Genomic DNA, 21,973 nt, shown 5'->3' with positions numbered 1-21,973 from the left:
GCAGAGTTAAACAGAGAGATCAGTTGGTACTGAGCAAAGGCCACATAATTTTGAGTGTGATGTTCATTCAGGAGACCCATATCAGTTGGAAAATAATTATTTTTTAATTTGGTGGTGCATGATCTGGTGGATCTTCTTCCTAATGGGAGGAGGGTGAAAGCAGTGTGGCCAGAGTGGGGTGTGTCTTTTCACATGTTGACTGCTTTTCCAAGGCAGCAGGAAGTGTTGATGGAGGGGAGTTTGTGCAATGGTCTAAACTGCATTCACCATAGATTTGCAGCAGCAGAACGAACTAAATCACTCTACAGTCCTAATTAATAAATTTGTAATACCATTTCAAGTAACTTTTTTTTTCCTGTGAAACCACTATTTGTAAGGACTGCTCTGAACTGGTATTTCTTTCTTTCAAGCAGATCTGGGACAGTCCATATTTTACACAACAACATGCTTGCTACCATTTCTCAGTGATGACATCCTGAGTACCTTGCCTTACACTATGATTTCCACATTGGCAACATTTCCTCCTTTTCTTCACAAGGATATAATTGACTATCTGAGCACATCCTTCCTTCCGATGGCGATACGTAAGTTTATCCTCACATAGCGGAAATGTCCACTTGCAAATGTTACGCTCTCTCACACTTCGCTCTGCCCTTTTTCATTTTTTTTCCATGTATCCGTGTCAATTCTCTTGGTGTTAGAAATGTTTCACTTTTTAAAATTGTTTGCTTAAATAAAGAGATGACTGGTGCATTGAGACTATATTAATTATTATGTCTTAATTTCTTTTGAATGTTACGAAATTTGAGCCTCATTTCTGATGTGTGTGGGTGGTTGACTTTGTTTTCTTCCCGAATGAGCTGAACTTTCATTGCATGAATTACAGGTGGGGAAAAGGAAGGTAGGTTTTGAATGAGGTGGCAGGTAACCTTGGCAGAGAGAACAGGGCAAACACGGAGCTGAAATGGAGTGGGGCAACCAGTGCTTGAATTGAGGATGTGGGCAAGAAAAAAGGGCTTAATTTATTTTGTAAAGTTTGAACTATATACAGCAAGAAAACAAATTAATTTTCTCTTGGTAAATTTCATGAAAAATTCTGCATATGCAACCCAAGAGGAGTAATCTCTAGGAAAGCTTAAACATAGGAAGTAGGAACAGGAGGAGGCCAAAAATGGCTCATCGAGCCTGCTCCGGCATTCAATACAATCATGGGTAATCTAATTTATGACCTAACTCCACCTACCTGCCTTCTCCCCATATCCCCTAATTCCTCTATCATGTAAAAATTTATCTAACCGAATTTTAAATATGTTTAATGAGGCAGCCTCAACCACATCCCTGGTTAGAGAATTCCAAACATTCACTACTCTCTGGGAAAAACTATTTTTCCTCATCTCTGTCCTAAATCTACTCCCCCGAATCTTGAGACTGTGTCCTCTCGGTTTAGTTTCCCTGGCCAGCTCAATAAACCTTCCTACATCTATCCTATCCATACCCTTCATAATCCTATATGTTTCTATAAGATCTCCTCTCATTCTTCTGAATTGGAGCGAATACAATCCTAGACAATTTAATCTTTCATCATAAGTCAACCCCTTCATCCCAGGGATCAACCTAGTAAACCTCCTCTGGACCGTCTCCAAAGCCAGTATATCCTTCCTCAAATATGGAGACCAGAACTGGACACAGTACTCCAGGTGCGGTCTCACCAGTACCTTATACAGTTGCAACATTACCTCCCTACTCCTGAATTCAATTCCTCTAGCGATGAAGGCCAACATTCCATTTGCCTTCTTAATAACCTGCTGCACCTTCAACCTAACTTTTTGCGATTCATGCACAAGCACGCCCAAGTCCCTCTGCACAACAGCATGCTGTAGTTTTTCACCCTTTAAATAATATTCAGCTCTTTTATTTTTCTTGCCAAAGTGGATAACCTCTCACTTACTAACATTGTACTCCACCTGCCAGACCTTTGCCCACTCATCCAGCTTAACTATATCCCTCTGCAGACTCTTTTTATAAAATATTATTACGACATCCTGATAGGCTGCTGATGAGCATCTGGAAAATCATTTGTAGCTCAGTCATTGCATTTTCTATCATTTGGCTGAATCCAGCATCTTGTGGGAGAGCTGTGGTTGGATTCAGCGCCCCGTGGGAGAATCTAGGATAAGAGGGTACATGTTCAGGATTGATGGGTGTCTGCTTAGAACAGAAACATGTGGGAATTTCTTTAGCCAGAGGGTGTTAAATCTGTGGGATTCGTTGACGCAGGCGGTTATGGAGGCTGGGTCTGGGTGTATTTAAGAGAGAGATTGATAGGTTCTTGATTAACCAGGACATCAAAGGTGATGGAGAGAAGGCTAAGTGGGAAAGTGTATCAGCTCATAATTAAATTGGCTGGGCTGAATTGTCTATTTCTGCTCCTATGAGCTGTGGCTGGATCCAGCATCCTGTGGCAAGGCCTTTTTTTTGGGTCAAGGTATTTGAGTTAGAGTGGTTCCAGAAGTTGCACTCAGACATCATATGAAACAGAGCTGATCCCAGACCTAGGGGGGTGAGCAGGTGCTAGAACTGAGAGGGAATAAAGTAGTGGAGTGCAGGAAGCTCGGGACCATCGATAAATTGAGTTCAGCCCGGCGATGATAGTTATGGCTGAGAATGTAGGAGATTGGCATTTGTATTTATTTTTTAAAAAGTACTCGCTTTATGCCATAGCTTTTCAACTGAAAGTTTTTGTGATATACCAAATGCTTTCTCTAGTGGGGTCATCTAAACGAGAAGGCGTTCCAGCTTATGTGAATTATTCTGCATCTTCAATGTTAATGATCGCTATGCAGTACACAACAAATCCAGGTAAGCGCAAAACCATGCACAGTAAAAACCCCGGGTGTCCGGCACCTATGGGGATCAGTAGATGCTGGATGAGTGTATTTTCTCGTTGCTCGAGATTCCGTGTTGCGTAATTGGCAAACTAGTGATGGGGTACAACAATTTTAAACTGTATTTTTTACTTATTTCTTTTTTTTTGTTGGTTGCTTGATGCTGGTGGTTGCTTGAATTCTGGATAACAGTGATTTTACTGTTTAAGCTCTTGAGGGTTAATAAAAAAAGAGTGGGAACTTGATGTATTGAATTTAAAAATAATTTATAATTATTGAGAATTTAAATAGTAGGTAATATTCGGATTTTTTTTCGCTTTTGGCCTTTTAAATCTAATGTGATTATTTGTATTCAAGTCCATGCTAACTATCTCTAAAAGCTCCTGTTGTATTATGATTGGAGCTTTTTGGTTGCAAAATTTTACTAAATAAAATCACTTATTAAAAGAGATGTATCAAAATTAGCTAATAAAAATAATATAAACTGTAATTGCTGTGTCTTTTGATGTTATTTGAAAAAGTTAATGTCATTTATTCATTTACATATTAATTTAAGCTTTGAGATGGTGGAGAATTGCATATTTTTGTTTGTTATGAGAATTCACAGAATGGAAAATATTCCTGGGTATTATTGCTGTTTGCAGTAATTGACTCCTAAAATGGATTGATATATAGATGGGACTAACATCTGAATATCTGATGTAACTATTATAATCTTTTATTATCTTCTGTTTACAATTATTACAAGAACAGCATCAAAATGTAATTGTAAAACTAACATCTCAAAATTCAAAGCTGATCTTTGGCAGTCAGCTCTGGCTTTCTAGGGACTCTAGGCTATAAGACCTGGAGTTCCTGCCCTCTTCCCTTTCCTTGAGAGTAAATCTAAAACATTTTATTCACTCTTGTAAAATATTATATGGCCAATTATGTTCACTGTATTTTGAGACGGAGCTTACAACATCGTTTATTTAATAACTTTAAGTGCACATTGTTATCCGTACAGGTACTGACAAATGAGGCTAAGTCTGATGATGGTTTTCTCATGCCAGCTTCTGAATCCATTGGTTATGAGTGTGTGATAGTACAGATCTATCACCAATGTATATAGTGTATATAGTTACAGTGTCTAGACTGTGCTTACAGCGATTGGCTGAGAGCTTAGCCACGCCTACTGTCTGGGCCTTAAAGGGTTGTGTCCCTAGCTAGGTCGGATCATTTCCGGACTGGTCGGCCACCTGTGAAGAGCTCCTGTCTTTTGCTAATAAAAGCCTTGGTCTGGATCAACAAGTCTTTGATTCTTTCGACGAGCTCTACAGAGTGCACTTGAATTTCCTTGAAGATTGAGAAGTGGACAAAGGAATGCAATCTTCAGTACTATTTTTATTTAAATTTTAAGTTTTAGCTTGAAGTGAACAATATAGTAGCACAAGTGATATAGACACAGAACACACAAAGATTGATGATCACCAGAGAAGTGAAAGAGGGTTAGATATTTTCTTGTAATTCCATCTGCTACAGATGCTCTTTGAAACAAGTCTTTTTTAAAAAAATAAAATAAAAAAATCTGTTTTGTATAACAAAGATTTCCTAATTTTTCTTACATTTCAAACCGGAGGCCAGAACTACTTTTGGTTATGGCTGCAGCTAATAACTTAAAATGTCATTTTTTTTTTTGGACAAATTATTTAGTGAAGACATTGCCCCTTCATTTTAGATCAGTGATTACCTCTGTTAAACCAGCGTGTTCAGTGTGTTTTTCTTCATATAAGACCTAAAAGTAACTTTTGTTTGGACTTTCTATAAAGGTCTACTTTTGTGTGCTGGTTTTAAAATGTATTTAGAATTGCTGTTAAATGCATGAAGGTGCAAAGAGGCCACCTGTTGTTCTCCAGTGGATTGGACTGACTGCTTGTATGAAGACCATTATACAAGGACTAAAAATAGGAGTAGGGTAAACGTTTATTTTCTTTTAATGTTGAATAAGATCATAACTGATGAGATATTTGGCATCATTTTCATTTTTCTGCCCTATCCCCATAATCCCTTCAGTCCATCCTTAAAATATGACCTGCATTCACTGGTGTATGTCAAAGGAAATTCATAAATTTCTCCTGCCTGAGTGGCCAACTTCTTATTCTGGGGTAATTGCTTTTAGTTCTAAAGTCTCCCACTAGGTCAAAAATTCTCACAGCATTTGTTTTGTCAAACCTCTTCTGAATGTAAAAGGATCACCCCTCATTCTTTTTATCGCATTTGTTGATATCAATGTTTCAATTGATCTTGAGGCTTTATTGGAGATGGAAATGAAAATTAGTGGATGGGCAAACTGAAGGTAAGGCAAAAAATCTGAGGAGTGTTATTTCCTTGATCAGAAAAATATTGTAATATTTGGGCAATATTCACTATCCAACATAAGTTCTGCATGGTTTAAAATTAATTTGTTTTCAATAGAATTTGCTGCATAGAAATGGGACATTCAGTCCAAGTAGTAACTGCAATAAGAAATAGTGGATGCTGAAAATCTGAAACAAAAAGACAAAATGCTGGAGCACTCGGTAATTCCTCCGTCTCTGTTGCAAATGCACCCAGGGTGTGGTCTTCCACGCGAGATCAACCAAAATGTCCTCCTCCTCCAAAAAAATATAGCTTCGCCTCTGCGACCATCAACTCAGCCTTGCGTGTCCTCAGTTATCGACTGTTGCCCCCTCCACCGCTATGTGCAACAAGGACAGGATTCTCCTTGTTTTCACTTACCACATTGAACATATCCTCTGCCATTTCCACCACCTACCATGTGATCTCGCCATCAGACACATCTTCCCTGCTCCTCCCCTCTCCACTTTCTGCAGGGACTGGTCCCTCTGTGACTCCCTTGTTCACTCCTCCCATCCCACCAATTGCCATCTTGGCACCTACACCTTTTGACTGCAAGTAGTGCTACATATGCTCACACTCTTCCCTCCCCATCATTTGGGCCCCAAACAATTCTTTCCAGTGAAGTAAAGCCATGTGAACTGGAAGGGGTCATCCACTGCCTTTGCAATCTCCTCTATGTCAGAGACCCTGGACACAGACTTGTTTTGTTCAGCACCTGAGGTCTGTCCTCTGCAATAGCATGGATCTCCCTGAGGTAACCCATTTCAAGTCCCCACCCCATTCCAGTGCTGACATGTCTGTCCATGGTCTCATGTACTGCTACCCACAAAATGCAGGAACAACACCTCGTATTCTGTCTGGGCACCCTCCAATCAGATGGCATTAACATCAATTTCTCTGGTTTCCATTCACCAACCCTGTCTATCCCTTTCCCCTATCCTTATTTCTCCTTTCCTCTTGCTCTGTCACCTTTTCTCTAACTCTGCATTCACAGAGCCACCCTCCTCACTTGATCAATTCTCACGTTTCCCCTGCAATTATCAAATTTTGTCTGTTGGCTCCTCCCCCTGCCTTTTCTTCCCTTCTCCCCCAGCCTTTTTATTCAGGCCCCAGCCTGGTTTTTGCTTACATCTTGAAGAAAGACTTAATGTTGGTTATATATCTTTACCTCATAGGGACAATACGATACCTGCTGAATTCTTCCAGCATTTTTTGTTTTTATATGTATATTTTTGATTGTTCATTTCAGTAAAATTGCTGTTGAACTATAAATTAACTGTTGATGTTAATAATTCATTTATTTACAAATATTTTTTTCAGTGTATCATTGCCAGCTATTGGAAAGTCTTATGAAGTATAAGCAAGAAGTCTGGAAAGTAAGTAATTTTACAAGCTGCAGAATTTTACCATCTTAATTGGTGACTGTTAAACGTGTGACAATTGAAGAAAAAGTTCTAAGTGGAAATTATACAAACTGTAATATAATTGAAACTGTTTAACTTTCAGGAATGTCTTGATTGGTGGCACCATATCAGCAGGTTAAGGGTTTAAGCTCCGGTCCAGAAAGTTGAGCAACAAAAAAAATCTAGGTTGAGACTCCATTATTAAGTGATTTTTCAGAAGTGCTGACCTTCAGATTCCATGTCAAACGTGGGAAAATTCATCATGTCTTTCTTTGAAAAAGAATTGGTAAAATATCTCTAGTGACATGGTCAATATTTGTATCTCAATGAAGATGACTGAAATGATCACTGAAGATAGTGTTAAGATTGTAGGCTATTCATGATGAGCTAGACATTGCTATGATTTTATCAAATTAATGACGATTTGTTCATATCATACAGAATTTTACCTCAGGAAAATCTTATATTTATGGTAAATTATAGTTTAATTATGCTACTGTCTAAGTGCTCATTTTTTCCTTCACTGTTGATTCCATCGTGGGTGCTAGATCAAATGTTTGGCTTCTGCATTCACTTATTGAATAGAATAGCTGATTGAATAGAATATTGGTTGTTGCTCAGTGAAGTCTGAATAAGTGCAGATGGCATTCTGCACATATGATTTAGTACCAGCGCCATCAAATGGAAAATATCACAAATCTGTTTTGAATAATTGATAGCTTTATTATTTCAGCAAGAAATTATTTTTTTTATACAATTCAGATTATATCTATTTATAAGAATAGCTAGAGCAGTTGTTGCAGCAATCTTTCTCCTTTTTAATGTACTCCATTGGAATGTGTCAATCTGTAAAATCAGGAAAACGAAAGGCTCTTCGACCATTTTGCTGCTTCACAACTCGCTGACATTTCTGATTTCCTATTCCTCCATTTCCTTCATTTATCTAACTATTCTATGTTTATATTGAATTTATTTCATTAGCTCTTTGTGGTTATTTCACCACTCATTTGTGGTGGGGGGGTTGCCTTTGAGCTTTAGGTTTAATTTAAATTTTACCCTTCTCTCTCCTACCACTGCCCCTTCATCCCTCCTCCCCCTCACATTTTTACTCAGACACTTGCCTGCTTTTTGCTCATTCCTCGATGAAGAGCTGAGGCTTGAAACATGAGTTATAAACCTTTGCCTCCTATCGGCACAGGGGTCCTGCTGAGTTTCTCCAGCCTTTTGTTGTATTTATTCTTCCTTGCTAGTGTTTCACAGTCTGGTGCGAAATCATTTTTCAATTGCTGCTCTATCCTCAAATCTCCTTTTATAATTTGGAGCAGAACCAATAAATTTACCTATGGCCTTCTCTGCACCAGAAATCGAGCTCTAATTCTTTTTCATCCCTTTTATGGTGAATCTGTGTTTCATCTAGCATTAATCTTGCAGTGTGTTGCTGAGATTTTTATGTGTCATTTTAATTGTGCATCTGAATTGATGGAGACCCTGACTTAAAAACCTAGTCATCCAATTCTGTAGATGCAGCTGTTCCACCAGTGCAGTTGAAATCCTCTGCAGTTTTTTAAAATGTAGTTATCTCTTAGGTATTCCAGTTTCATAAAAATAACAGCCATCTGATTCCGCTGATACAACTAATCTGTGAAGGCTGCAAGGTATTGAAATTCTGTTTTGTTGCAGCTAACTCCTGAGCTGCAAAAATGTGGATCAAAAACAAAGGACATTTTACAAATAAAATAATGGGAAGCCATGTTATCATAATTTTTAAAATACAATTGATCATAAATGTCATTCTTATCTTTAATATATTTGAATCATTTATTGTCATGTTCTGAGATGCAGTGAAAAGCTTTAAGTGTTATCCAGGCAAGTCATCTCGTAAAATACAGCAGGTAGTGCAATAGTAAACCAGAAATGCCGCGCACAGTGTTACAAGTGCAGGTTATGGAGAAAAGTATAATTGAAGCAGTGCAGGGGCATCATCCTTTATCAATATAAGGCTCAATTAAGGGTCTGGTAACCACAAGAAAGAAACTGTCCTTGAATCTGGAGGTTTGTGTTTTCAAACCTGTGTATCATCTTCCAGATGGAAGGCCCGAGAAGAGAGTTTGACTGGGATGAGACAGATGATGGGATCAGGAGGTTCATTTCTGGGTTGAGGATCGCCAGATCTGAAAGTAGATTTAATAAAACTATGTTAGTAATTCTTGTGGCCTGTCCTGTGTGGGGTCCCTGCCTCTCATCTCCAGTCCACTTGACACTGCTCTTGTGCTTTTTCTTCAGTCCTGATAAAATACCAACCATTTTTCTTCCATTAATGCTGCTTGCCCTGATGAGTTCCTCCAGCAGACTGTATTTGATAGTACAGATTCCTGCATCTCCAGACTCGGTTGTGAATCTGTCTAATAAATGGGTTGATAACAGATCAAGATTTAACCTTGATCGATTCATTAATATTAACCTGTTTTTTCATTTTAGGATTTGTTGTATGTGATAGCCTATGGCCCCTCTCAAGTTAAGCCTCCAGCTGTTCAAATGCTTTTCCACTATTGGCCCAACTTAAAGCCACCAGGGGCTATTTGTGAATACAGGGGACTTCAGTACACAGGTATGAGATTTTGATAGATCATGTGCCGTATAACACAAATCAATGCCACATATTCTGAAAGATTTCTTGAACAGTTATAAATAAGATGCAATTTGAGTTTACTTTTGAAAAATGTATCTATTTGTGTTTCTTTTAGCTTAGAATTGAAAAGGAATCTGATATGAGAGGTGTTGGATTTTTGTTTTGTTTCATGTCCAAAACACCCACAATACTTCTGTGGTTTTTGAACATAATCACCAATGCAGAATGAATCATGTTAGATTTTACAAAATAAATATGAGCTGTGACACACATCTTCACATGGCAGATAAATTGCATCAGAACATCAACTTCCCTTCTGTATTCATAGTCCTCAGTTACTGATCTTCCAAAAATGTCCCATCTCCTCTTAAAATACTCCTCATGTCCTGTCTCCCTATCCCTCTAGGATAGAAATGTATATACTGTGGCGCTTTGAGGAGCTGAAGGAAATCACTGCCACCACACCGATGGTCGTTAACGACTGTTTTAAGTCAAATTCAGCATGCCTCTTTAAGGACAGCATGAGTCCAGTCACCTGGTGCATTGTGACGTCATAATCGCTGCCCAGGGCACGTGCTGGAAGGGATGCTGGAGTCAAAAAGAAACCCCTGACGGCGCCATCTCCTAATGGCTGCCCCGCCACATGGTGATCAAGTGGGGCCAGTTCGCCATTGGGCTGTGTGCTGCCACAATACATAATTTTTTTAAGAATAAAGAGAACTACCAATGTTTCTCTTCTTATTGCACACCTGATACAGGGCTAGTTCAACAGCTACTGCATGATTTAATTAAATACACTTCACATTTTTAATTATAAATAAAATGAAGAAAATAAGTTACAGAAACAAAGTGTAGTAAAAAGATGTTGAGATAACAGCTGTTGATAGTAAAAACTTGCAATCTAAAAATATGTTGATCTTGGTCTGTTACAAATTTTAGGGAAAAGTTGATTATGAGAGTAGTATCAAGTATTGTTGTGAACAATGAAAAGCGAATACAATGCATGGAAACATTGAGTTCCCATTCTACTTGCCAATTTGTATATTATCACATTACATTGTATTTCCAAAGATTTTTAGAAGTTTGTAAACATTCCTTATTAACATTTTTGACATGGGTTTGAATAAATAAAGTCTATCCATATGATTTTGACAAGTATTTAAAATATAGACTATGTAGTTAGTGAATACCCCATTAAAATTAATTTTGATTTTTATCTTAAAACAAAATTTTATCATAGAACACTAGAAGTGATAGATACACAAAGATGTAGGCTATTAAAAATGTTTAAATTCAATATGACCAAGTATAACAAGTTTTGTTTTCTACTCAGTTATTCATCTTAGCTTTTACTGTAAGACATACAGCATAATAGAAGTAATTGTTAGGTCTGCTTTGTTCGAGAATGAGTGAGTCAGACACCAGACTGAGTCGAAATCAAGGTTCTTTATTACTGGATTGTAACACTTGCAACTAACAGTGTTAGTTGGAGAAGGCGCATTCTCCCGATATCAGCAAGTGGTGTTTTTTTATACCCCAGGACACGCACTTAGTAAATTATCATACCATTACATTGTCCAATGAATAAGCTGTTGCTACCCTTCTCTGTTAGTCTGCTGCACATCATCTTGTTATTGCCACACTTATCTTGAGCGTGCAAGGTCACACCTGCATCTTGTTACTCCTTAGTACTGGGTGACTCCTTCTCTGGTCCCAACTCATGATGTTTTTACCTTACATTACTCAGATGTAAATTTGTATCAAATCTTTTTATCTGCCCTCAGCATGGAATCCAATTCATTGTCAACACATTGAATGTCAGAATGCAATCAACAAACCTGCCGTGAAGGTATTATGCATTTTCTTTTTTTTTTCATTTTTGATTTAAGTTTTTGGTCACTGTCACCATTTGTTAGAGCAATTACAGACCTTTTTTTACGAGGCTTAATTTTTGTTTTAATTAATCTGATGGTGTGGATTGTATCCCATATTTATAGTATCCACAAAATTTTAATTCGTGGTTAAGTTGTTGCAGCAGTTATTGAGTTTTTAATAAAGTGTTTAGTAGAGGTGAGGAGAATAAATGTTTTTGTATAAAGCATATACCACTGTTTGCTGTTGTATTTTGCCAGTGATTGTATGTAATATTTTTATGTTGTTATTGAAGTTTAACTAAAATCTTTAACATACTGCTGAAAATATATAATATACATATACCACAATTAGAGATTTTAGATTTTAAATTATTTTAAAATTATGCCATTGGAGATGGCATTGAAGTTTAAAACTGCAGTGGTGGATTTTGGTGGGTGAAGGAAGAAACCCCTAATTTCCCTGCAGTGTTTTGAAATTAAAAAATAAGTTGTGTACAATTCACTTCCATTTTACAATGTTACAAGATGCAAGTAAACCATACTGGTCTTAATTTCTTTGAAATGTAATTCTGGTGAAATGAACTTTTCAACATGTTTGATAAATGTTCTCTTTTGAAGATGTGCATAGATCCATCTATTTCTGTGGCAGTAGGTGAGAAACCCCCTCCATTATACTTGTGTGAAGAATGCAGCCAAAGGATTGCAGGGTGAGTTAATAACATGCTTCTTTTTAATTTTCAACATGGTAGAAGCTGGTTCTAGCCATTGAGAAATGCGTAACTCCCAATTACCCCACTTATTTGGGGGGTGGGAGAAAACAGACCACCTGGGAAAATCTCTTGCACGTCACGGATTCAAAACCAGGTTGCTGGTACTGTTGTAGCGTCACACTAACCACTACGCTAACTGTGTCGCCTAAATGTTGGGACAGTAATGTAACACATTGGTTAAGAATGTTAGAAAAACTTGAGGTATGTTAAAACTGCACCACTTCACATAAATCCTTATTTTATAAAATAGAACATGGAGCTAGGTTTACCAGGATGACGAACAGAAAATAGCAAAGGAATATATGTTATGATGCTGTTGGTGGAAACAAGGTTACAAGAAAAATAATTTATTGGCTGCAAAACGAGGAAAGTGAAATTCAGATTTACAAGCCCTTCCTTCGAGATTATCATAATTATTGTTGAACATATTTAATTATACTTTTCATTAATTTAATTCACAGTGATTAAATTAAATTCTGATGATTGCCTTCTGCACTTTGTGAATCCTGCCTCTATTTTTGGATATTGAAAAATAACTGTATAGTTCCAGGGATTTCCACTTTTATTTGTGGCTTTGTTATTCTTTTTTCAGGGTCCAAGCTGAATGGTTAATTGATGTTCTGCTTCCCCAAGGTGAGTTCCGAATTAACAAACGCAGATGGAATTTAGGATTATATTTCTCAATATAAAAATGCACACAAAACAAAGACAATACATCTAATGGAGAGGGACAGGGTGGTCTGGTTGTGACTGAATGCAGTAGTTATTCTAGGAAATACAATTATGCTTTAATGATTGACTGGCTTAGTTGGATTTTTTTTGTGATATGTAAATTTTTTGATGTAAAGGAAAGAACGATCCTTTAAAATGATCTTGCTGTTTTTTTTAAAGGAAATATTTGAAGGACTTCACAAATCTTTTGTCAGTAAGTTACTTGCACTTTTGCAGCAAGTTGTTAATTAAAGCAGGAATGAAAATATTCCACAGGAACCAAGTTAAATAGATGATGGGGAGGGAGCAATCCTGATGAAGGGTGTGAGATGTCAGAGGGTTGCCAATGTGCATTTCCTTTCACAATTTTTTTTGTATAATTCCCTTTAATATTCTTTGGGCTGTCTATGGCAAGCTGCAATCAATATGCTTATACATGCTTCAAATGTTGGCGTTTCAAATTAGATTGAGGGCCTATGATATTGTAAGACTGTGATTTACACTGGAACCTTACATTTTTAATATTTAAATTTAGACATACAGCATGGTAACAGATCTTTCTGGCCCATGCAGGCCAATTATACCCAATTGACCTACAACCCCGTATATTTTGAAGGGTGAGATGAAACCAGAGCACTGGAGGAAACCCACGTAGACACAGGGAGAATGTACAAGGTTCCTTATAGACAGTGCTAGATTTGAACTCAGGTCGCTAGTGCTGTAACAGCATTGTGCTAAATACCATGCTTGATAAATAGGATATCTATGACAAAGACTTCCCAGTAGCCAATCATTTCAGTTCTATGTCACACTCCCACACTCTCATGTCTGTCCATGGCCTTGTGTACTGTCCCACCTGCAAATTGGAGGAACCACACCTGGTTTTTCACCTGGACACGCTCCAGCCAGATGGCATTAATAATTTTTTCTAGTTTTTGCTAACCTGCTCTCCTCTTCCCCCTTTCCAGTTTGTCTCCCTCCCTTCACCTAATCATCCCTCCTCACCTTGATCCTGCTGTCCCCTTCCTCTCTTCACCTATCACCTCCTGCCTTTGCGACCATCCCACCCCCCTACTCTTTCGATTGGACGCCTGCCGACATTTTCCCATACCTTTTTTTTTTAATTTTTTATTTTTCACACCATAAATCACATTAGCCATGATATACACTATTTCTTTTTCACACATATACAGTGACTTTTTCTCCCCCCCCCCTTTCCTCCCAAACCACCCCCCCACCCCCCCTCATCCATTTTAGGTATACAATCTAGGTTGCATTAAGCCAGTCAGACAATGTTGTCATTCAACAAAATTACACCAGAAATTCTACTGAGTCCATTCTTTTCTTTCCTTCTCCTTCCATCAACTTAGGTAATGTTTGTCCCCAGTAGGTTTTCGCTATTGTATTTAATGTAAGGCTCCTATACTTGTTCGAATATTTCAATATTATTTCTTAACCTATATGTTATTTTTTCTAATGGAATACATTTATTCATTTAAATTTAGTAGTTTCTTCCTTTTAATTTGGTTATGTATTCCATTAATATTTAAAGACATATAGTTCAGCGTAGCCCTTTTATATTTTGTTTATCTTCTCTTTCCGTTTTTCCATCATTACCTTTCCTCCTTTTCCATTTCTGTTTTCTTATTTTCAACTCTTTATAAGACAACATTCCTACAACATCCAACATTTTCCTTATTCTCCTATTTCTATCTTATTTATCCCCAATCTCCCCTTCACCTCCTGAGTTGTCCTTTATCCCTTGTCGGACAACCACATCTCCCCTCTCCATTTGGATTTGCGAATCCACTCGCAAGCGTCAACTGATTTTGCAGTGACCGCTATTTTCCCCCACCCAGCCCCCCCCAGAAAAGATTTCACTTTTCATATGTCACAAAGGTCACTCTTTTAATTCCCTCCTTATTCTCTCTATTCCATTACCTTCCCTTATTAATTCTTGTCTATACTATCTATATTTTCTTCTAATTACAGATACTTTCACGTATGCACATTGTCTCTATTCACTCTTATACCTCTTTACCCGCATACATATCAATTGTGGTCCTTTTTACCCTCATTACCCGTCTTCATCCCTCAGTCTATTTTTGTCTTTACCCACATACATATCAATCGTGATCATTTTTACTTTCATTACCCGTCTTCATCCCTCAGTCTATTTTTGTAATTGTTCTGCAAATTTTCGTGCTTCTTCTGGATCCGAGAATAGTCTGTTTTGTTGTCCTGGAATAAATATTTTCAATACCGCAGGATGCTTCAGTATAAATTTATACCCTTTCTTCCATAAAATCGCCTTTGCTGTATTGAACTCTTTTCTCTTCTTTAGGAGTTCAAAACTTATATCTGGATAAATGAAGATTTTTTGCCCTTTATACTCCAGTGGTTTGTTGCCCTCTCTTACTTTTTCCATTGTCTTCTCCAGTACCTTTTCTCTTGTAGTATATCTTAGGAATTTTACTACAATAGATCTTGGTTTTTGTTGTGGTTGTGGTTTAGAGGCCAATGCTCTATGTGCCCTTTCTATTTCCATTTCTTGCTGTAGTTCTGGACATCCTAGGGTCTTGGGGATCCACTCTTTTATAAACTCCCTCATATTCTTGCCTTCTTCATCTTCCTTAAGGCCCACTATCTTTATGTTATTTCTTTTGTTATAATTTTCCATTATATCTATTTTTTGAGCTAGTAGTTCTTGTGTCTCTTTAGTTTTTTTATTAGATTCCTCCAATTTCTTAAGTCTTCTACCTCCATTTCTGCTGCTACTGCCCGTTCTTCCATCTTGTCCATTTTTTTCCCCATTTCTGTTAAGGTCATCTCCATTTTATTTATTTTCTCTTCTGTGTTATTTATTCTTTTTCTTAAATCCTTAAATTCCTGTGTTTGCCATTCTTTAAATGACTCCATGTATCCTTTAATAAGAGCAAGTATATCCTTTACCTTGCCTTTCTTTTCTTCTTCTATTTCACTGTACTCTTTCTCTTCCTCTTCTTCTTCCTCTGGGTTGACCATCTGTTGTTTCTTTGGTGCCCTTTCCTCCTCTTCTTTCTTGTTTCTATTGTCTTCTGTGGTCTCTTCTTGCTGCAGGTGTTCTGCAGCTGTCGTTGCCGGCTGTGGAGATCGACTCCCCAGCTGGTCCCCCCTCCCGTCAGTGTGTTTTTTTTCATGCGCGGTTGCGCACTTTTACTCGGCTCTGCGAGCCATTTTTGTAGTCCATTATTTACCGACCTGAGGGAGCGGGTTTCTCTCTCCGCAGCGGGCCTCTTCGGACAGGTAAGGCCTTCACCTTTTTCCTCCTTTGTCTTCTCTTCCTCTCTTCTTACCGTTGCTTTCGATTTTTCTTTTTTTGTCGCCATCTTCTTTCCACCTTTATACTCACTTTTCTGTAACTTTTATTTCTGTGCCTTTGTGTTTTCCTTTGTTTCTCCCGACTTTTCTGGAGAGGGCTGGAGTTCACCGTCCGGCCACTACTCCATCACGTGACTCCTCCCCATTTTCCCATACCTTGATGAAGGGCTCAGGCCTGAAATGTCGGTTATGTATTTTGTACCTTTGTTATATAAAGGAGACTACTTGACCTGCTGAGTTTTTCCAGCTTTGTGTTTTTACTTCAGCCACGGTGATTGCAGATTTTCATTTTTTACTTCACGATAAACTCTCAAAATTGTACTCATTCACTGTGGTGAAAGAAATATTGCCATCTTAAGGATCCTACAGTCCTAGAAGCTTGTCTGTGTAATTGTATTTAAAATAATTGTTATTCATTTCCTCCTCATAAATGGGCACAGCAGTAAAAAAAACTCACTGTTATTTATTAACTTTTTCTGTTATTAGATCTTCTATTCAGCCAGGGAATTGGAAAAAATAAAGGATTGTCCATGGTTCCAAATGACCAATTATAGAGCCATACAGCATGCCACAGGCACATTGGCCCAGCTTGTCCATGCTGACCAAGTTGGCATTTCGGCCTCATCCCATTTGGCTGATTTTTGGACCATACCTTCTGAGTTCCTATCCATAAATTTGTCTAAATATCTTTTCAATATCAAAATTGTGCCCTTTTTTTAAGTTTCCTCTGGTAGCTCAATCCATATACAGGTGCTCCCCTACTTACCATGCTCCAACTTATGATTTTTTGAAGTTACGATGGTTTGAATCCATACTTTCAATTTCAAATTCCAATCTGTCCTGCACTTGTAATATGCGGTATGCTACTGTCTCGCCATGCTGGGCAATGGCAGCATCACGTGAGAGTATCGTATAGCACATTCTCTTGCAATGCTGACTCAATCACGCTCGCAGTCTCTTTAGGGATCATGCAAACGAATGCACTGTAAACAATCCAGAATGTTTACTAAACACCTATCTGTACCTCCTGCTTCTGGTGAGAAGAAAAAGAGGAAAGCAGTTAGTCTGGAGATTAACTCAAGCTGCTTGAAGGTGGCTATAGCACGTGAATTAGGACTTTTGCAATTGAGTATCTCAACCATCTTAAAGGATAAGAGGTGAATCAGTGATGCACTGAAATTGTCAACATCGGTGAATTCTGCTGTCATCACGAAGAAAAGAGCTGGGCCAATTGATGATGTAGAAAGATTATTTGTCACATGAATGGAAGATCAAATACAAAAGTGGATACTGCTCAGCCCTCTAACAATATAGGCTAAGTCAAGAAGTCTTTTCAATAAGCATAAAGAGTGTGCTGGTGGTCCTACCTATATGCAAACGTTTACAGCAGTGGTTCTCAACCTTTTTCTTTCCATCCACATACCACCTTAACCAATCCCTTACTAATCACAGAGCACCTATGGCATAGGGATTACTTAAAGTGGTATGTGAGTGGAAAGAAAAAGGTTGAGAACCACTGGTTTAAAGTGAGTCGTGGGTGGTTCCAACACTTCAAAAGATGTCATAGTTTTCATAATGTGAAGGTGAGAGGTGAGGCAGCAAGTGCCGATACTGAAGCTGTCAAAGCTTTTAAGGAAGAGCTACGTAGGATCGTTTTTTTTTTAAATTTTTTATTTTTCACACCATAAATCATGTTAGCCATGATGTACACTTTTTCTTTTTCACACATATACAGTGACTTTTTCTCCCCCCCCCCCCTCCCTCCTCCCAAGCCACCCCCCCACTCCCCCCTCTCATCCATTTTAGGTAAACAATCTAGGTTGCATTAAGCCAGTCAGACAATGTTGTCATTCAACAAAAATACACCAGAAATTCTACTGAGTCCATTCTTTTCTTTTCTTCTCCTTCCATCAACTTAGGTAATGTTTGTTCCCGGTAGGTTTTCGCTATTGTATTTAATGTAAGGCTCCCAAACTTGTTCGAATATTTCAATATTATTTCTTAAACTATATGTTATTTTTTCTAATGGAATACATTTATTCATTTCTATATACCATTGTTGTATTTTCAAATTATCTTCCAATTTCCAGGTTGACATAATATATTTTTTTGCTACGGCTAGGGCTATCTTAACAAATCTTTTTTGTGCATCCTCCAAGTCAATTCCAAATTCTTTATTTTTTATGTTACTTAGGAGAAAGATCTCTGGATTCTTTGGTATATTGTTTTCTGTTATTTTATTTAATATCTGATTGAGATCATCCCAAAATTTTTCTACTCTCTCACATGTCCAGATTGCATGAATTGTTGTTCCCCTTTCTTTTTTACATCGACAACATCTATCAGATACTGTTGGGTCCCATTTATTTAACTTTTGCGGTGTAATGTATAGTCTGTGTAACCAATTATATTGTATCATACGCAGCCTCGTATTTATTGTATTTCTCATCGTTCCAGAACATAATTTCTCCCATGTTTCCTTTTTTATCTTTATATTTAAATCTTGTTCCCATTTTTGTTTAGTTTTACCATTTGTTTCCTCATTCTCCTTTTCTTGCAGTTTAATATACATATTTGTTATAAATCTTTTGATTAACATTGTATCTGTAATCACATATTCAAGGTTACTTCCTTCTGGTAAACTCAAATTGCTTCCTAATTTATCTTTCAAGTAGGATCTCAGTTGGTAATATGCCAGCGCTGTATCTCCAGTTATATTGTACTTATCTCTCATTTGTTCAAAGGATAAGAATCTACTTCCTGAAAAACAATTTTCTATTCTTTTAATCCCTTTTTTTTCCCATTTTCCAAAGGAAAGGTTGTCTATTGTAAAAGGGAGTAGCTTATTTTGCGTCAATATTAGTTTTGGTAATTGATAATTTGTTTTATTTCTTTCTACATGAATCTTCTTCCATATATTGAGGAGATGGTGTAATACTGGAGAAGTTCTATGTTGTACCAATTTTTCGTCCCATTTATATAATATGTGTTCAGGTATCTTTTCCCCTATTTTATCTAATTCTAATCTCGTCTAGTCTGGTTTTTCCCTTGTTTGATAAAAATCTGATAGGTACCTTAATTGTGCGGCTCTATAATAATTTTTGAAGTTTGGCAATTGTAAGCCTCCTTGTTTATACCATTCTGTTAATTTATCTAGTGCTATCCTCGGTTTCACCCCTCTCCATAAAAATTTCCTTATTATTTTCTTTAACTCTTTGAAGAATTTTTCTGTCAGTTGTATTGGCAATGCCTGAAATAAGTATAGTATCCTTGGAAAAATGTTCATTTTAATACAGTTTATCCTTCCTATCAGTGTTAGTGGTAGCTCTTTCCAATGCTCTAAATCGTCCTGTAATTTTTTCATTAGTGGATTGTAATTGAGTTTATATAATTGGCCTAGATTTTTGTTTATTTGTACACCTAGGTATCTTATTGCCTGCATTTGCCATCTGAATGGGGATTCCTTCATAAATTTTGAGAAATCCGCGTTATTCATAGGCATTGCTTCACTTTTATTTACGTTTATCTTGTATCCCGACACTTCTCCATATTCCTTCAATTTCTTATATAGTTCTTTTATTGATAGTTCTGGTTCTGTTAAGTACACTATCACATCATCCGCAAATAGACTGATTTTATATTCCCTGTCTTTTATTTTTATTCCTTTTATATTATTATCTATTCTTATCAATTCTGCTAGTGGTTCTATAGCTAGCGCAAACAATAATGGTGATAGTGGGCATCCCTGCCGCGTTGACCTGCTTAAGTTAAATTGCTTTGATACATGTCCATTTACTGTCACTTTCGCTAACGGTCCCTTATATAATGCTTTAATCCAATTAATATACTTCTCCGGTAAACTGAATTTTTGCAATACTTTGAACAAATAATTCCATTCTACTCTGTCGAAGGCCTTCTCTGCGTCTAAAGCAACTGCTACTGCAGGTGCTTTATTTCCTTCTACTGCATGAATTAAGTTAATACATTTACAAATATTGTCTGTTGTGCGTCTTTTTTTGATAAATCCAGTTTGGTCTAAATTTACCATTTTCGGTACCTGTTCTGCTAATCTGTTTGCTAATAGTTTAGCTATTATCTTATAATCTGTGTTTAGCAAAGATATTGGTCTATATGACGCTGGTGAGAGTGGATCTTTCCCTTGTTTTAGTATCACTGTAATTATTGCTGTTTTACATGAATCTGGTAAGTTTTGTGTCTCATCAATCTGGTTGATTACATCCAGGAGGGGCGGTATTAATAGGTCTTTAAATGTTTTGTAGAATTCTATTGGGAGTCCATCCTCTCCTGGTGTCTTATTATTTGGTAATTTTTTTATTATCTCTTGTATTTCTACTGTTCCAAATGGTTCTGTTAATTTATTTTGTTCCTCTATTTGTAGTTTTGGTAGTTCAATTTTAGTCAAAATTCATCTATTTTCCCTTCTTTCCCTTCGTTTTCAGTTCGGTATAATTGTTCATAGAATTCTCTGAAGTTTTCCTTAATTTCTTTTGGATTATATGTAATTTGTTTGTCTTTTTTCCTTGTTGCCAATACCATTTTCTTAGCTTGCTCTGTCTTAAGCTGCCATGCTAAGATTTTGTGTGTTTTTTCACCTAGTTCATAATATTTCTGTTTTGTCTTCATTATATTCTTCTCCACCTTATATGTTTGTATTGTTTCATATTTTATTTTTTTATCCGCCAATTCTCTTCTTTTGGTTGTATCTTCCTTCATTGCTAATTTTTTTTCTATGTTTACTATTTCCCTTTCCAACTGCTCTGTTTCCTGATTATAGTCCCTCTTCATCTTGGTTACATAACTTATTATTTGCCCTCTAATGAATGCTTTTATTACGTCCCATAGTATAAACTTATCTTCCACTGATTCCGTATTTACTTCAAAATACATTTTTAATTGTTTTTCAATAAATTCTCTAAAATCCTGTCTTTTAAGTAGCATGGGGTTTAATCTCCATCTATACATTCTTGGAGGGATGTCCTCTAGCTTTACTGTCAGTATTAAGGGTGAATGGTCCGATAGCATTCTTGCTTTATATTCTGTTTTTCTTACTCTATCCTGCATACTAGCTGATAACAAAAATAGGTCTATTCTTGAGTATGTTTTATGTCTAGTCGAGTAGTATGAGTATTCCTTTTCTTTTGGGTTTTGTTTCCTCCATATGTCCACAAGTTTCATTTCTTGCATTGATTTAATTATAAATTTGGTTACTTTGTTCTTCCTGTTAATTTTTTTCCCCGTTATATCCATATTTGGATCCAAATTCAGATTGAAATCCCCTCCTATTAGTATGTTCCCTTGCGTATTAGCTACCTTCAAAAAGATATCTTGCATAAACTTTTGATCTTCTTCGTTAGGTGAATATATATTAAGTAGATTCCAAAGCTCCGAATATATCTGACATTTTATCATAACATATCTCCCTGCTGGATCTATTATTTCCTCTTCTATTTTAAATGGCACATTTTTGCTAATTAATATAGCCACTCCTCTTGCTTTTGAATTATACGATGCTGCTGTTACATGTCCTACCTAATCTCTCTTTAATTTCTTGTGCTCCAATTCAGTTAAGTGTGTTTCTTGGACAAATGCTATATCTATTTTTTCCTTTTTCAGTAAATTTAGTAGTTTCTTCCGTTTAATTTGGTTATGTATTCCATTAATATTTAAAGTCATATAGTTCAGCGTAGCCATTTTATATTTTGTTTATCTTCTCTTTCCGTTTTTCCATCATTACCTTTCCTCCTTTTCCATTTCTGTTTTCTTATTTTCAACTCTTTACAAGACAACATTCCTACAACATCCAACATTTTCCTTATTCTCCTATTTCTATCTTCTTTATCCCCAATCTCCCCTTCCCCTCCTGAGTTGTCCTTTATCCCTTGTCGGACAACCACATCTCCCCTCTCCATTTGGATTTGCGAATCCACTCGCAAGCGTCAAC

General features: G+C 36.9%; 1 protein-coding gene across 2 annotated transcripts in view; it reads left to right on the top strand.

Moving 5' to 3' along the window:
- Window positions 1-21,973, top strand: part of LOC138753326 (protein unc-79 homolog) — a 171,579-nt gene that overhangs the window by 31,698 nt on the left and 117,908 nt on the right. For both annotated transcript variants that reach the window (XM_069916198.1, XM_069916197.1), the window contains exons 4-10: window positions 414-584; window positions 2,767-2,859; window positions 6,585-6,640; window positions 9,146-9,275; window positions 11,081-11,145; window positions 11,789-11,877; window positions 12,533-12,573. In XM_069916198.1, coding sequence (XP_069772299.1) covers window positions 414-584; window positions 2,767-2,859; window positions 6,585-6,640; window positions 9,146-9,275; window positions 11,081-11,145; window positions 11,789-11,877; window positions 12,533-12,573 — 645 coding nt within the window. The remainder of the gene's footprint in view (window positions 1-413; window positions 585-2,766; window positions 2,860-6,584; window positions 6,641-9,145; window positions 9,276-11,080; window positions 11,146-11,788; window positions 11,878-12,532; window positions 12,574-21,973) is intronic.

Source organism: Narcine bancroftii, chromosome 2, assembly GCF_036971445.1.
Source record: "Narcine bancroftii isolate sNarBan1 chromosome 2, sNarBan1.hap1, whole genome shotgun sequence".
NCBI classification, from domain to species: domain Eukaryota; kingdom Metazoa; phylum Chordata; class Chondrichthyes; order Torpediniformes; family Narcinidae; genus Narcine; species Narcine bancroftii.
The sequence above is the reverse complement of the archived record's forward strand: the minus strand, read 5'-3'. Positions and strand labels throughout refer to the sequence as shown.